The 16,974-nt window shown below is 40.6% G+C and overlaps 2 protein-coding genes across 2 annotated transcripts in view; one reads left to right on the top strand and one right to left on the bottom strand.

The window, feature by feature from the left end:
- Positions 1-555: 555 nt before the first annotated feature.
- Positions 556-2,564, top strand: npb (neuropeptide B). The gene is made up of 2 exons (XM_088343178.1): positions 556-1,004; positions 2,207-2,564. Exons 1-2 carry the CDS (start codon positions 744-746, stop codon positions 2,333-2,335), a joined length of 390 nt encoding a protein of 129 aa, XP_088199304.1. The 5' UTR covers positions 556-743; the 3' UTR covers positions 2,336-2,564.
- Positions 2,565-3,778: 1,214 nt separating this feature from the next.
- gnav1 (guanine nucleotide binding protein (G protein) alpha v1) overlaps positions 3,779-16,974 on the bottom strand; it is a 51,860-nt gene continuing 38,664 nt past the window's right edge. The window contains exons 8-9 of the mRNA XM_088342471.1: positions 7,948-8,035; positions 3,779-5,104 (exon numbers count right to left, since the gene is read on the bottom strand). Coding sequence (XP_088198597.1) covers positions 4,914-5,104; positions 7,948-8,035 — 279 coding nt within the window. The 3' untranslated portion in view covers positions 3,779-4,913. The remainder of the gene's footprint in view (positions 5,105-7,947; positions 8,036-16,974) is intronic.

Below are 16,974 nucleotides of genomic sequence, written 5' to 3'. Positions count from 1 at the left end.
GTGCAAGAATAATACTGCACATAACCATAAAAAAAAAACATCCGCACTGTCAAACATGGTGGTGGCAGCATCGCGCTGTGAGGTATCTTTTCTTCACCAGGGACTGGGAAGATTGCTAAAGTTAATGGGAAGATGGATGGAACCAAATTCAGGGCGATTACTTTAGGCAAGACACTGTATTATGTGTTCTTTATGTACATTAGGGTGCAGTTGAGTGTATTTGATAAATATAATTGAATGAATTTCAATTCAAAGCGGCACAGCTGGCCGGCAGCCAATCTTTTATTCTATTTTTACAATTTTTTAATCACAAAATTTTACAATAAAAAGAAAAAAAGAAAATCAATGGTCCTTCTGCAGTTGCTTTAAGGATTATGACCATTTGCGTCACTGATTTGGACCGGTGTAAATTGTATTTATAATCCCACGAGCGTGGCACGTTTGACGTATTATGTTGCCTTACTTTCCCCCTGTCACACAAACCTCACTTCCCGTTCAAAGTCGATCAATTGGAAAACGTCCCCAAAGTCCTCCCACCCCCATTTACGCGGAGTAACGGAAGAACATTTACTCTCCTCCAATTCGATTTGACGAACGTCCTAGGTCACGATACGTCTAGCAGAACCTGTATAAAAGCAACGGGAAATTCGCCCAACTAGCAACCAAACGCGGCGCAGAAGAAGATTCGAACCCATCACGAACCCAAAATCAAGCTGCACGTATCGGTACAGGTGCTTTTCAACATGGATCGGTCCCTTAGATTTGCTTTAGTGTTTCTCGGACTTTCCTTGCTTATTTCGTGCCACTCCGTCCAAGCCTGGTACAAACAGTCCACTGGACCGACGTACTACTCTGTTGGTCGCGCCTCCGGTTTACTGTCCGGAATCCGGAGGTCGCCTTACGTGCGCAGGTCCGATTCCCAAGAAACGGTAGACAGCGGAGAGACGATCGGTACCGAAGTGGCTTCGGATACGGGCAGGCAGGTCTCCTTGCTCAAAAGCATGGTGAGTACGACTCGGGTGATTATTTAGTTCCAGATTCACCATGTGAGACATTTTCATTCGACCATTGTGCGTAAAAGCACTCTTTACGCACGAACGTGCATAAGAGTGCCCCTTGGCGTTAGCGTAAACGCAGTTTTCAAAGCTCTAACGTTCTGGATTTGATGACAGTAAAATTCCAGGGTTAGGTTTCTAGAGGAGAGACACAAACTCCAGGTTCTCTTTGATGATGGTGTCCATCACCATCTAGAAGACCACCTGGTTATTACTTCGTTTAAGATTTACTATGCGACACTGATTTTCATTTGATCATTTACGCACGAACGTGCCTGTGCATGAGCGTAAACGTGCAATAGCATTGTTTTTTGGTTTGTTTTTATACCCCTAAATGAAGTCTGCTTCATTTTTATAATTTTAGAGGGACAACTTTCTTATTTTTATTGGGCATTTTTCAAAACTCTTTTAAAAATCCAGATCAGAATACACCGAGAGGAGAGACACAGACTCCAGGGTGTTCCAGACATGCAATGCGATACCGATTGTCATTCGATCAATGTGCGTAAAAGGGCAAATTGACGCATAGAAGTTCGTTGTATGTGAGCGTAAAATGCAATAGCGTTGGCTTTCCTCTGAATAAGCCTAATTCACTTTTATGGTTTTGGAGGGATAACGAGTTCCTTATTTTTTTTAAGGGGAGTTTTCAAAGCTCTTTAAAACGTTCCAGATTTGAAGGCAGTGAGATTTCGGCCGCACGTTTTTAAGATACATAGTGTGTAAGTTTTCTATATGTTGATGGTGCCCATCAGCATTAGGAAGACAACCAGGCCGTAACTTGGTTCCAGATTTACCATGTGGCGCCGATTTTCATTCGATTTTTGTGAGTGAAAGCATCCCTTTACGCACGAACTTAGAAATGCGTTTTTCCACACGAACGTGATTGTGCGTGAGCGTTAATGTCCAATTTGACTCGCTCCAAATACATAAAAAAATAAACCGAACATGTTTCACTTTTATAGTCTTGCAAGAACAAAGAATTCCCATTTTTAGTGGGCGGTTTTTAAAAGCTCGTTAAGCTTTCCAAAATCGAAGACTGTCACTATCTTCACGAATGTGCGTACAAGTGCAATTGTGCAATCAAAACCATGGATCTAAATAGTTTCTTTTATTTCAGTGTTTTTACCTCTGTCATTTTCCTTTGTTTCTAGGCTATTTGCGTAAAAGACGTTTCCCCGAACCTGAAGAGCTGCGAGTTGCTGCGGGACGGTAGCGGAACCTTCCAATGTAAGGCCGATGTCTTCCTCACCCTGGACTCCCTGGACTGTCTGGTCGCATAAGCCCCCGGTGCGCTATCAAAGGGTCGCCCAAGATAGACTCTTGAATGTGTTAATTTCTTCTTCGTCGTGTTTAAAGGTTAAATTGTGTTTTATTTTTTAATTTCATGGTGTTGAGCAAGGCTTAAGTTACAAAAAAAAAATGCACTTTAAAATGTGTCGGTATGTTTCTTTATGACAAATGTTCCGGCGTGCATCCGTATTCTGTGACAGCTTTTCCCTCTGTATTTAAGTTTTTACTGTACTTGTATTGCATTAAAATGATCATATATTTGGAAGCTATCGTCTTTGGTGTCTGTAAATATTTAACCTCTATGAGGCAAGATTCTAGCAACATTTTTTATTGCAATTTCAGGAACATATTGGGAACATAAAGAACACCACTTTTACTTAAAAAAAAACATTAATCTGCACTGCTCATCTTCGGTAGGGCAGCAGGGGGTGCTTTTGTCCTTCCAGATTAAACGGGACACAGGAAAGTGGCCGTGTTACTCGGGTTAGGGTGACACAATGCACTCTTTTGTTCAACAGCAGGGCCCGACAGCTTAGACTGGTTTACCCCTGCCACATCATACAGGTGCCAAGCCTATCCCCTAGAACACGTCCAAACATCCCACTATCCTTTCACAACACCTCTCCACTCATTCTTATCACCAACAATAGCTCTAGCTTTCATGAGATTTAGACCTCTTTCCTGCAGTGCACTCATAACACCATCCATCCACGTCAACCGCGGCCTTCCTCTTTGTCTCCTTCCATTTACTTCTGCTCTGTAGATCCTCTTCAACATTCGCTCCTCATGCATCCTCTCCGTGTGTCCAAACCAACCGAGTACTCTTATTCCCTTCTCAAATCTGCGTTCAGTCTCTGCACCATACAACACATTCGGCACAATCACACTGTCATACAGTCCCGTTTTAACATCCATACTCATACTCTTGTTGCTCATTACTCTCCTCAGAGCACCGAAAACCTTGCTTCCTTGATTCACTATGTGCAATAATACCTCACACTCCATTCCACCAACCGCAGCCACATCACAACCCAATAACCTAAAGCATTCATCTTCTTCCAGCACCGGTCCATGCAACCTTATTTCCAACGCCATGCCCACTCCATCAGGTGAACACCTCATTCCCTTACTCTCGCAACATTCACACATAACTTACACCTATTACACACTCTTTCAAACTCCATTACCACCCTTTCAATGTTTCCTCAGAATCAGCCACAAGCTCTGTGTCATCTGCAAACAACAACTGACTTACCTGCCACACTGTTCCACTGTTATCCATCATCTCTACACCTCTGCCAAATACTCTTGCATTCACCTCTCTCACCACACCATCCATGTACACATTACACATTGAGTTGCATTGCATTACAATGATCACATATTTGGAAGCCATTGTGTTTGGTGTCTGTAAATATTCAACTTCTACGAGGCAAGATTCCAGCAACACTTTAATTGCAGTTTCACATATAGGGAAAATAAAGAGTACAAAGGTACACTTTTATTTTTAAAGACAAATCAACAAAACATCTAAGACATGGAAAATAAAATTAAAATATGTACGTATAAGTAAATGTTGGGACTCTGAAAAACATTTGTGGTACTGAATCAATGAATATGTTTAAATTATCAATGTAAGGCACTACATTTGTTTTATTCAGTCAAGGCACAAAAAAAATAATTATTTTAAACAGTCGTGAGATGCAACACAGCTCACAGCTCACATTTTAGAGGCACCAGATTCTGTGCGCTACAAAAAATCCTTACGCTGATGGCAAAAAAAAGTTTCCTATTTAAGGCCTTTTCTCAAAACAAAATATTGTCTTGCCTAACAGATGGAAGATTGTTAACCTCATTTTAAGTATTCTTTTCTAATTTTGATAGAAAACATTCCTTAAAATGAGCAAAATTATCTACTCTCTACTCAATCATTTGGCATATGTTAAGTGTTTGTCCTATTCCAGTTGGGAAACGAGATCAATTATCCCTTATGTGTTGGTACGGTCTCCAATGACCCATTTTGGGGTTGTACAATGTAATAACTGATGTGTCTCAGGGGGCCATATAATTACAAATTACATTGAGAATATATTGTTATGGATACTTATGTTTGTTAGGATGTTGTATTAACTATATTGAGCGATACTAGTTTCTTTTTGGTGGTCAGAACTGAGTTACACCCCGGGAATAATGTATCCCCTTACAACAGTTAGTGGTGCCAATTCCTAACATAACATGACAGAAGCATAAAATAAGCATCATTTTCTGTCAAGGTGATCGTAATTGTAGTTTTTACAGTGTATTATTCCAAAAGGATCAAGACAGATATCTAAACTGTAAACGGTTTGGTAGAGTGCCAACTGTTAGATGCTGTGTGGTGTCATAAAAATACTTTGTGCAACGCAGGAGTCAAACTGATACAGCCGACACAAAGCTCCCAAGCTCGCATCTTCAAACAAAGTCTGCTTCACTTTTATAGTTTGCAGTGACAACGAGCTCCAGTTTTCGAAGCTCTTTAAAATGTTCCGAATTTGAAGACAATGAGACTCTGGCGTCGCTTTTCAGCAGCTAGAGGAGGGAAACAGCCTCCAGGTTCTCTTTGATGATGGTGTCCATCACTACCTGAAAGACCACCTGAATGTTAGAAGTATCGGTGGCCGTTGTGAAGTGATGATAGATGAGTTTGCTGGCAGATGCGTCCAGCGAGACGAAGGCGGCCGTGATGAAGCGGGCGGCCGAGTCCACGTCGCAGTCCGCTCCTGGAAAACCGTGCAGACGTGTTAAAGCGACAGTATGTGATATTCGACCACGAGACGTCGCCGTATTGTGTAGTGCAAATGGAAGCCAGTGCTACAAAGAAAAAGGAAGAATACAACTCGAGACTCAAATTGACCAAACTGCTTCGTTTTTTGTCGCAAATTAGTGCACAGCCTTTCACAACGTTTTTGGTGGTACCCTTAGCAGCAAGATGGTGGATGATCATGTGAGCTCCCTGTATTTGGTATTGATTTTACATAAAATGTTAAACAATCATGTCAGCTCCCCGACATGATTATCTGCCATATTGCTGCTAAGAGTACCCTCCCAAAACAAAAAACTTGTGAAAAGCTGGGCAAAAAAATGAGATGGAAAATGTTGTGGTTTGGTTACTTTTGACTCTTAGTTTATAAACCTATTTGTGCTTTTTAGCACTTTTTAGGTTACACTGCACAATACAGTGATATCAAGTGGTCAAATATTATACATTGTCCCTTTCTCCTGGCTTAAAGTCATGAGTACTGCCTCAGCTCATTCCTCGAGTACTAATAAACTCTTCTTTTTTCATCATCTTTCATCAATCTATACTACCAAAAACCCCGGGCATGCAATCACACCCCACCCTTCCTGACCCTCTCTGCTTCCTGATGTGTTGCTGGTCCCCGAACAGCAAAGTTTTCCATTAGTAATACATACTTACTAGAATATATTCTACTTTCAACTTTTCATGGAAATCTAAAATAACGCATCCCATCTTTAAGTCAAGATTGTTTTATGTTGCATGAGGAACAGATGAATTTTGACATCAACATGTTTGCCACGCAACAGAGTTGCAGTGTTTCTTGAACCGCAACCCTCACTTTTGCTGGCATGTACAGTGCATCCGGAAAGTATTCACAACGCTTCACTTTTTACACATTTTGTTATGTTACAGCATCATTCCAAATTGTATTAATTGAATCTTTTATCTTAAAATTCTACACAAAATACTCCATTATGACAATGTGAAAAAGCTTCTTTTTTTTTACATTTTTTGAATTTATTAAAAATAGAAAACTAAGAAATCACATTTACATAAGTATTCACAGCCTTTGCCATGAAGCTAAAAATTGAGCTCAGGTGCATCTTTTTTCAACTGATCATCCTTGAGATCTTTCTACAGCTTAATTGGAGTCCACCTGCAGTAAATTCAGTTGATTGAACATGATTTGAAAAGGCACACACCTGTCTATATAAGGTCCCACAGTTAAGTGTGCATGTCAGAGCACAAACACCAAGCATGAAGTCAAAAGAACTGTCTGTAGACCTGCGAGACAGGATTGTCTTGAGGCACAAACCTGGGGAAGGATACAGAAAAAAATTCTGCTGCTTTAAAGGTCCCAATGAGCACAGTGGCCTCCATTATTCGTAAAAGGAAGACATTTGGAACCATCAGGACTCTTCCTAGTGCTGGCCGGCCTTCTAAACTGAGCGATCGGGGAAGAAGGGCCTTAGTCAGGGAGGTGACCAAGAACCCGATGGTCACTCTGTCAGAGCTCCAGCGTTCTTCTGTGGAGAGAGGAGAGCCTTCCAGAAGGACAACCATCTCTGCGGCCAGACGAAAGCCACTCTTTAGTAAAAGGAACATGGAAGCCCGTCTGGAATTTGCCAAAAAGCACCTGAATGACTCTCAGACCATGAGAAACAAAATTCTCTGGTCTGATGAGACAAAGATTGAACTCTTTGGTGTGAATGCCAGGCGCCATGTTTGGAGGAAACCAGGCACCGCTCATCACCAGGCCAATACCATCCCTACAGTGAAGCATGGTGGTGGCAGCATCATGCTGTGGGGATCTTTTTCAGCAGCAGGACCTGGCAGACTAGTCAGGATAGAAGGAAAAATGAATGCAGCAATATATAGAGATATCCTGGATGAAAACCTGCTCCAGAGCGCTCTTGACCTCAGGCTGGGGCGAAGGTTCATTTTTCAGCAGGACAACGACCCAAAGCACACAGCCAAGATCTCAAAAGATTGGCTTCAGAACCACTCCGTGAATGTCCTGGAGTGGCCCAGCCAGAGTCCAGACTTGAATCCGATCGAACATTTCTGGAGAGATCTGAAAATGGCTGTGCACAAACGTCTCCCATCCAACCTGATTGAGCTTGAGACTTATTACAAAGAAGAATGGGCAAAACTGCCTAAAGATAGGTGTGCTAAACTTGTGGGATCATATTCAAAAAGACTTGAGGCTGTATTTGCTGCCAAAGGTGGATCAACAAAGTATTAAGCAAAGGCTGTGAATACTTATGTAAATGTGATTTCTTAGTTTTCTATTTTAAATAAATTCAGAAAAAGTAAAAAAAAAAAAAAACGTTTGCACATTGTCATAATGGAGTATTTTGTGTAGAATTTTGAGATAAGAGATTAAATTAATAAAATTTGGAATGAGGCTGTAACATAACAAAATGTGGAAAAAGTGAAGCGCTGTGAATACTTTCCGGATGCACTGTATAAGCAAAACACTTTATTTTCCTGGTTTTTGGTAGTTCATGCACTTTATCTTATTAGCTGCATTTATTTCATAATTCCTTATAGTGATACTATATATGGAATTCATATGTCTAACTGCTAACGTGGCGGGACTACCAACTCTTCACTGCATTGTGCATCAGGCTTAGTTTTCTTAACTGAGTATTATTGCATCCAGTGGGTCCCAGCTATAAGAAAAAGGGGTATTAAACCATGACAGGTTAAAGGGCTTTGTTTGAAGGGAGTGGTAATTTGTGTTTTGTAAAAGCATGGAATGCCACTATCTGATGAATGATGGATGTTCCATATAAGTAAAAGGCTTTGTCTTCGACAAACCTTTAAACTGAGGCAAGTAATGACGAAGGTGTCGTCCAGAGTACAGAATCTTGTCTTGGAAAAGGTCAATTTTGTTCATGAATAAAATCTGCAACACAGACAAAGTACAGAGAAAACAAATCAGCCAAATATTTGCCATGTTCAGCACCCGTCAGAAGTTCAGTTCAAGTGGAAAAGAAAAATCCAATTGAAGTATCATCAAACACCAACAGGGACGACATTACTTATTCCCACCAGTAGCAAACACAATAACGAAGCAAGCAATGAAAACAATGGATCACGTTTCACAAATGTGGTTGTCACTACACGGAAAATGTGGACACGCCAGAATGTCCAAAAGTTACAAGAGACTTTGAAAGTATTAGGTTTAATCAATAGAGACCTTCTGCTGTGTGATTTGCCAAAAACGGATTCAAACGGTGGCTGTGACGTGTATTCAGCTCTGAAGTTCTGAACTAAACTCCAGTCAGGGACAATGACACAATTGTGCACCAACCCAGTGAAAATCTAAAAGTGTTTTCAGTGGTATGGCTTTTGCCTGCCATGTGGGGGACCCAGGTTCGATTCCCAGTAATGCTGTTAAGAAAATGCTTTGCCTACTTATCCAAACAATCTTATAAAAAATTTTTATTACATGTTTATAATGAAATGCCATGACTAATCCTATCGTAAACAATGTTCACTATGTTTTTGTCATTGACAATGGTAATTCTTATCCATTTAATTTATTTGTTTTATTTCTTTGATCCTTCATAAAGAACAAACTTAAAGCGCTTTGGGAGGTCTTCATTGCCCCGAAGAGCGCTATATAAATGCAGACCATTTACCATTGAAAAGATAAATGGCAGTCCTACCTATATATAAGATATCATCCTTGTCAAATACTTCACTGATTCTCTCTTAGTAAGTTTTTAATGTCACATTTTAGAACCTCAAAACCCACAATAATATACAGATTCATCACCATAGTAATTTAGCTGACCTCAATTTAACCTGCCTGCATTCTAATGACTTGACGCTAAATTCAGACAAAATAACAAAAATATCCTTTCCTTATTTTGGTTTTGTGCAAAAACCACAGGTGACTGGGGAGCTAAGAAATACTCACCAAAACTGGCAAATCAGTCGATGAGAGGAACTTGACATTTTGTTTATGAAAATTTACAGGGTTTCTCAATGACTATGTACTGTAAAATAAAGACTGTAAGCCACAATTTTTTTCCCCAACCTTTTAACCCTGCGGCTTTTGCAATAGTGCTGCTGAGCTATGCAATCTTTCTAACGGCCGTCAGGGGCACCAGAGCAGTAAAGATAAGAGTGAGACAGGTGGAGTATAAGTGTCGAGGAAGACGCAAGTTTAATGCAATAAACATTGTGCATAAACTAAACTAGCATTAACAGACCGTTATCATGGAAAAATTGTCAATCAAAAAGGTGGGGGGGGGGCTTAACTACCATATTGGTTAAAAGTTTCTGAGTCTGTTTATTTGCAAACGGAAATTATGAGGCAAAACGAACGGATTACAAAAAGCAACGTCCAACGGAGCAGAAATATTTAAGGCGGATTCCTATTTATCTGTCAGCATTATCGTGTGTTTTGCAGTCAATATTTTACACAGTTGGATTCTATAGATTGTTCTTGATGTAATAAAGCCATTTTTGCGGACATTTAAAGAAGTATAGGAAGGCCAGGGGATGTACTGGTGAGTTACGCTGGCTTTATGGATTTCGTGTATGTTGTTTCAGACTGATTGTGACTGGTGACACCGTTCAGACCTGTTTTTTTTTTTTTTTTAATCAAAAGTCCGGCAGAACCTTAAGGGGCTATGGTATCCTTTATTATTAAAACTCCTGTGCATCTCATGTTTCAATGTAGGCACATGCAGCTTTTAGTCAGATGTGGTTTATGTATGTACAACATCTTTTCTTTCCTTTATAAATGTACTGGTTGCGGCTTATAATCCGGTGCGCTCTATAGTCTGAATTTTACGGTAACTCAATATACTGTAAATGTGGAAAAAATGGTTAACTTGGAAATCCAATTTTGATTTCCAAATCTGAGGGACTTAGTGCTATATAGAGTTGAGTGGACTAAAAGTAGAATGCTGGGAAGTCAAGTGCTAAAATAATAAACTGGGAAGAAGTAAGCTCTTATTTGAGACGAGATGAAGAACTCTACAGGAAGGTTATACTGTTCATTGATTCCCCAGTCACTGTAATTAATGTATGTTTCGATAGGTTTCATGTATCGTTCGTGAACGCCCCACAATTCTGCACAGTTTTGCACATTGGAGCCCGGCACAAATAAAACAAATTTTTGCTGAAAACCTTTAAATATGCACAGAACAACTCCAGTGCAAGAAAATTGGCTTTTAGAAGATTGTACTGTAAATTAATAGATTTTAAAAGTCACTAATTTGGCTGTCAACAATGGAAATTGATTATTGTGGATCAATTAATCCACTTCTACCAGGTAGTGTTATCAATCACTTGTGGGGGTGTATGAAAAACAAACACCTAAAGGCACAAACACACAAAATCTACACACAAACAGCTACCCACAGCTCAGGTACCAATGGCAAGTAACAGATTGACTGGGTCCACTTTGTAGTTTACCACTTCAAACTAAGGGAGTGATAAGAAACAAAACCAAAAAACCAAAAACAACAAAGTGTCAATGGTGGTGTCTTTACATATGACCAGAATTTATTTAGGTGAGCAGTTTTCCTCCCAAGTTAAAAGCTGTGTTTAAAATCATAGAAGTAATGTATATATATATATATATATATATATATATATATATATATATATATATATATATATATATACACACATATATTATGGCAGCAGGGCGGCGTGTGTGCGGCACAGTTCTGAGGTCATGATATCGAACCTCTTGTGTGGAGTTTGCATGTTCTCCCCGTGCTTGTGTGGGTTTCCTCCGGGCACTCCAGTTTCCTCCCACATTCCAAAAACATGCATGTCAGGTTAATTGGCCGGTCCAAATTGTCCCTAGGTGTATGAGCAAGCGAATTGTCTAGCCCTGCGACTGGCTGGCAACCAGTTCAGGGTGTCCCCTGCCCACTGCCCGAAGATAGCTGTAATGAGCTCCAGCACCCCCGCGACCCTACTGGGGATAAGCGGTGCAGCTAATGGATGGATGGAAGCGGTGTAGCTAATGAGATGAGATGAGATATATATATTAATTGGGGGTTTTTTTGTTACTAGGAACAGGGTTCGTACACCTATTTCATGGCCAAATTCAAGCACTTTTTAAGGTTTTACAAAGCCATCCATCCATCCATTATTTTTGATTGCTATTGAATGTCAACTGAAAATAAGAGAAGCACAAAATAATGAAGAAACAAGATTTCGCAAACTTCCTTGTATATGTGTTAGCATCGCACACCAAGTCAAAACGTAAAGATATCAGCGGACACACACACAAACACAACTTTCCCAGTGCGCAAAATGGACAAGCTGAGTGGAAAGAATTGAGCAGAAAGGTCTCCCACTTCTCTTAATAGGCTCATTTAGCAGAAACAGGAAGGGGAAAAGCTCATCTTAATTGAAAGCTCCTTTTTAATTACAAGTGACGGACGCCTCAAAGGTAGAGGGCACCATGGGCGCATGTTCCACCTCCTTTCCATTTTCTAGGCTGGATATCACTTCATTAGAGGTTATAATCTAATTTGAAGGAAAATGATCTCAGTCAAGAGGGAGCAAGTCAACGGCCACCCCAACATAATGGAGTTTGGCACAAATCATAAAATTGTGATTTATAAAAGTCTAACTATGTTATGAAACCTCCGGGAAAGTTTGCTGAAGATGCCAAGATGCCAGTCGCAGGGCACACAGGGACAGACAACTCACTCACTCATTGACACCTAGGGACAATTCGGACCGGCCAATTAACCTGACATGCATGTTTTTTGAATGTGTGAGGAAATCGATGTGCCCGGAGGAAACCCACACAAGCACGGGGAGAACACGCAAACTCCACACAGAAGGTTCGATCTCATGACCTCAGAACTGTGCCGCACACGCGCTTACCACTGCTCCGCCGCGCTGCCTTGGAGATTTAATGATTTAATAAAATAGATGACTCTCGGGAGAACCATTTAGAACAGGTTGGAATTTCTGATCTGATGGTGTTGTTTGGTTTGGTCCACCAGCTCAGTAGCCTAGATGGTAAGGCGCCCGCTTTGAGACTGGGAGGTTCGGGTTCGCGCCCCGGCCGAGTCATTCCTAAGACTTAAAAAGTGGTCGGCGGCGCCCTCTCTTGGCTGCGGCTGCATCGGGTCAGATGCAATCGACATTTCGTTCTGTGTACATTGTTACACAGAATGACAATACAAGGAAATTATTATTATTATTATTATCTTTTTTCCTAGCAAGTGTAAATTCCATTGATGTAGTCTCTTTACCAGGACTCTCCAACCTTTTTGATGAAGAGGGCAACTTCAAAGGCACAGAGTAACACGGCGGGCACTTTGGTAACACACTTCCTGAACAATAATTTTAATTTAATTTTCTATCTTACTAATATTTTATGTGAGAACTGATTTTTAATGATTAATAATTATTCAGAATGATTCAGCAAAATAGGAAACAGATAAACTTCAACATGCAATATTGTTTTTTTTTTACCTTTCCAATTGTTTCAATCACAAAAACTCAAAAGGAAACAAAAAAAAGAGACAACTTTCAACGATATTTTGCAGGAAATCACGTTAAACTTTTTTAAGACGCCATCATCAGTTTGAGTCTCATGAACCCCATGTTTGTACAAATGATAAACTATACAGAATAAATACAAATATTACATTTTTACCAATTACTAAAAGTGTAGGCATTAAAACTTAACTTAGTAACATTTTTTTAACAGTTTTTCAATATTATAACTCCATCTTTGCCATGGCACTGAACTGTTGCCACCAACGACATTGTCATTTGTGTGCTTGTCTCTTCAAGAACCTCCCTGTCTGAAAATGCCTTCTTCCTCTTTATCAAAAATCGTGTGGCTCACTTGTGTGGATGCTTTTTAAGAGTTATTTACCGGCCTTGTAAAAAAAGACTGCTGTTTGCCCAAAGTTTCATTTAATTCGCGGGCCTTTTTAGTTCGTGGTGCGCTGCCGGGCAGGTAATTACAGTAGCATAGAAGCTTATGTGACAAGTGCTGAAGCGGCGCTCCGCATTGTGCCGATTTGCCGCAGCCGCAATCGCGCCGCAAATGAGACACACAGTTTTTATTTCACATTAATAAAAAAAATCATGTTTCCACCTATTCACTACAAAAAGGATTAGGTTTCTTCCTTTTCCCGCCATGTTTAAGTATGTAAAAATCCATTTGGATTTGAAGTAATATACTATTTTATACACTGTTTTATCTTACGTAAAGTCAAATATATTTGTCATAAATCTGACTTCAGCGTTCGAGTGCGAGCTCTGGCAGAAGGGTGTCGTAAATCGCGCTTTGCGTTGAAATGTGCCTTTTGTTCCATTGTGTGCAGATAACAATGACTGGTTGGAGTGTGTGTCTTGCCCCATTCTGTCTGGAGGGTGATGACCTATCACCCCTCCTTCGATTCTTCAAAGGAGGATTAGGAAGTTGGCATCGGCAACAGCGTGGACAAATCGGCCGCAGCTTGGTCATGGGGCGTGAACATTTCATCGCCATGTGTTATAACATGGGAAAACCCTGGAGCCCCCAGGAATTGTACCGTATTTTCCGCACTATAGGGCGCACCGGGTTATAGGGCGCACCCCCAAAAAATAGTTTTTGATCCTATATCTTCCATAGATAAGGCGCACCGGATTATAAGGCGCTACAATGGGAACGTCGACAAAACAGTCAGATGATTCAGTCAAACTGATTACCCCCTTAACATTCCCAAAGCTTGCAAAGAAGCAAATACGTGTCGTAGACACGTGCGGATGCGGTGTCCGTACGATGTCACTCAAATGCATCATTTCAAATATCATTTGGAAGGTTAAAGTCTTGGGATTCAAGAAATGCCAACCATTCCTTAGTTTCTATTTTCTTTTTCGCTCGCAACTTTACTGTGCATATGACAATAAACACTTGGAATTGAGTTTAATTCACTCAACTCATCACAGCAACATCAAGATCGTTCTAAAACATGATACCGGAAAAATATAAAGCCGCATAGCTCACCTAAGTTCTCACGTTCAATAATGATACGCAATCATGGTCTTCTTACAACCGTGAGTGAAGTAAATCCAGGAGTAAAATGTTTACAAATACAGACTAATGAAACATGTTTCTTTATGTCGTAGTTTAGCAAGCTTGCTATTCAGTCATCTTTTTCGGCCAATTGCAGGGTTTGTTTTGGCCCTCTAGCCTATCCGAGGCTCCGAATAACTTAAGCCAGTAGCGATCAATTTAACGGATGATTGACACATTTTTTTCGGCCAATTGCAGGGTCTGTTTTGGCCCTCTAGCCAATCCGAGGCTCAAAATAACTTCAGCCAATAGTGATCGATTTAACGGATGATTGACACATCTTTTTCGGCCAAATGCAGGGTTTGTTTTGGCCCTCTAGCCTATCCGAGGCTCCGAATAACTTTAGCCAATTGCGATCGATTCAAATGATGATTGACACATTGGTTAGCCAATGAAACGCCGGTATATAAATCCCAGCATACACCGCGGACTACTCCACGTTTGGGGGGAAATCGAGTCGGCGGCTGTTGCGTAAGTTGCGAGACCTTGCGATTTAATATTGAGCCATATATAAGGCGCACTGTATTATAAGGCGCATGGTCAGCTTTTGAAAAAAAATAAGACTTTTAGGTGCGCCTTATAGTGCGGAAAATACGGTAATTTGGCATGTCAGAAAGACCCAATCTGGTCAACTCTTTGATTAGGCTAAATAAATTGATATGTGGACTATACTCATCGGTCAGCTGATTAAATTTCTCCGACTTTTCTCCAACTGTAAGGGTTTAGACAAGACTCATGAAATGTCTTTAGAGTTAGATTTCAGTCTACTAAATGTTAAAACCTTACAGATTCCTTCGCAACGCTCAAGATGGAGGCTGCAATTGTCATGCACACTCACCTCTGCCTTGTGTTGCGTCAGAGTTCTCAGAATATCGAACTCTGCTACTTTGATCTTTTTTTTTAGGTTTTTATATTTATATTATTTTATATATTTATTTTTCGTATATATTTGACCAGCTCGGTGGCCTTGGGGGTAGGGCGCCCGCCCCAAGACTGGGAGGTTGCAGTTTCAAGCCTCGCCGGAGTCATAACTAAGACTTATAAAGTTGGTACTCATTGGCCTCCCTGCTTGGTGCCCGGCATTTAGTGGTTGGAATTGGGGGGTATGGTCACCTAATGACTCTCAACGCATCAGTCGGGTTGAGCGAGGAGGCTGGGAATCCCCTCCTCGGTATCAATCTCCCAAAAAGAGTCAGACTGTTCTTGACTCTAGCCACCTCCCACTAGGGGGATATGGCTCCGGTATGTGTGTATATATATATATATATATATATATATATATATATATATATATATATATATACTGGACTGTCTCAGAAAATTAGAATATTGTGATAAAGTTCTTTATTTTCTGTAATGCAAATAAAAAAAGAAAAATGTCATACATTCTGGATTCATTACACATCAACTGAACTATTTCAAGCCTTTTATTATTTGAATATTGCTGAATTTGGCTTACAGCTTAAGAAAACTCAGAAATCCTATCTCAAAATATTAGAATATCATGAAAAAGTGTACAAGTAGGCTATTCAACTAATCACCTGAATCATCTAATTAACTCGAAACACCTTGCGAGGGTTTCCTGAGCCTTAAAAACACTCAGCATGGTTCAGTAAACTAAATCACAAGTATGGGGCAGACTGCTGATCTGTCTGCTGTCCAGAGGACCATCATTGATACCCTCCATCAGGAGGGTAAGACACAAAAAGAAATTTCTCAAAGAGCAGGCTGTTTACAGAGTGCAGTTTCAAAGCATATCCACAAAAAGTCTGTTGGAAGGGAAAAATGTGGCCGGAAACGCTGCACAACCAAGAGAGATGACCGCAGCCTTAACAAAATTGTGAAGAAGAGCCGCTTCCAGAATTTGGGGGAGCTTCAAAGACAGTGGGCTGAAGTTGGAGTCCAGGTATCAAAAGCCACAGTTCACAGACGTGTCCGGGAGATGGGCTACAATAGCCGTATTCCCATGGTCAAGCCACTTCTGAACTCAAGACAACGGAAGAAGCGTCTGACTTGGGCTATGGAGAAGAAGCACTGGACAGCTGCAGAGTGGTCCAAAGTCCTCTTTTCAGACGAAAGCAAGTTTTGCATTTCATTTGGAAGTCAAGGCGCCAGAGTCTGGAGAAAGGCTGGAGAGGAGCAAAATCCAAGTTGCTTGAAATCCAGTGTGAAGTTCCCACAGTCAGCAATGGTTTGGGGAGCCATGTCAGCTGCTGGTGTTGGTCCACTGTGTTTCATCAAGTCCAGAGTAAATGCAACTGTGTACCAAGAGATTTTAGAGCACTACATGCTTCCATCTGCTGAAAAGCTCTATGGAGATGAGGATTTCATTTTCCAGCATGATCTGGCACCTGCCCACAGTGCCAAAACCACCAGTAACTGGTGCACTGACCATGGCATCACTGTCCTTGATTGGCCTGCTAATTCCCCTGACCTGAACCCCATTGAGAATTTGTGGGGTATAGTTAAGAATAAGATGAAAGACACCAGACCTACAAATGCAAATGAGCTGAAGGCCGCTATCGAAGCATCCTGGGCATCAATAACACCTCAGCAATGCCACAGGCTGATTGCCTCCATGCCACGCCGGATTGATGCAGTAATCCGTGCAAAAGGATTCCCAACCAAGTACTGAGTGCATCAATGGACATTTCAAATGTTTGATTTAGTTTTGCTGTTATAAAATTATTTTTTTACTTGGTCTGAGGAAGTATTCTAATATTTTGAGATAGGATTTTTGAGTTTTTTTCAGCTGTAAGCCAAAATCAGCAATATTCAAA

Source organism: Urocampus carinirostris, chromosome 8 (genome assembly GCF_059441175.1).
Source record: "Urocampus carinirostris isolate Australia breed hairy pipefish chromosome 8, RoL_Ucar_1.0, whole genome shotgun sequence".
NCBI classification, from domain to species: Eukaryota; Metazoa; Chordata; class Actinopteri; order Syngnathiformes; family Syngnathidae; genus Urocampus; species Urocampus carinirostris.
The sequence above is the reverse complement of the archived record's forward strand: the minus strand, read 5'-3'. Positions and strand labels throughout refer to the sequence as shown.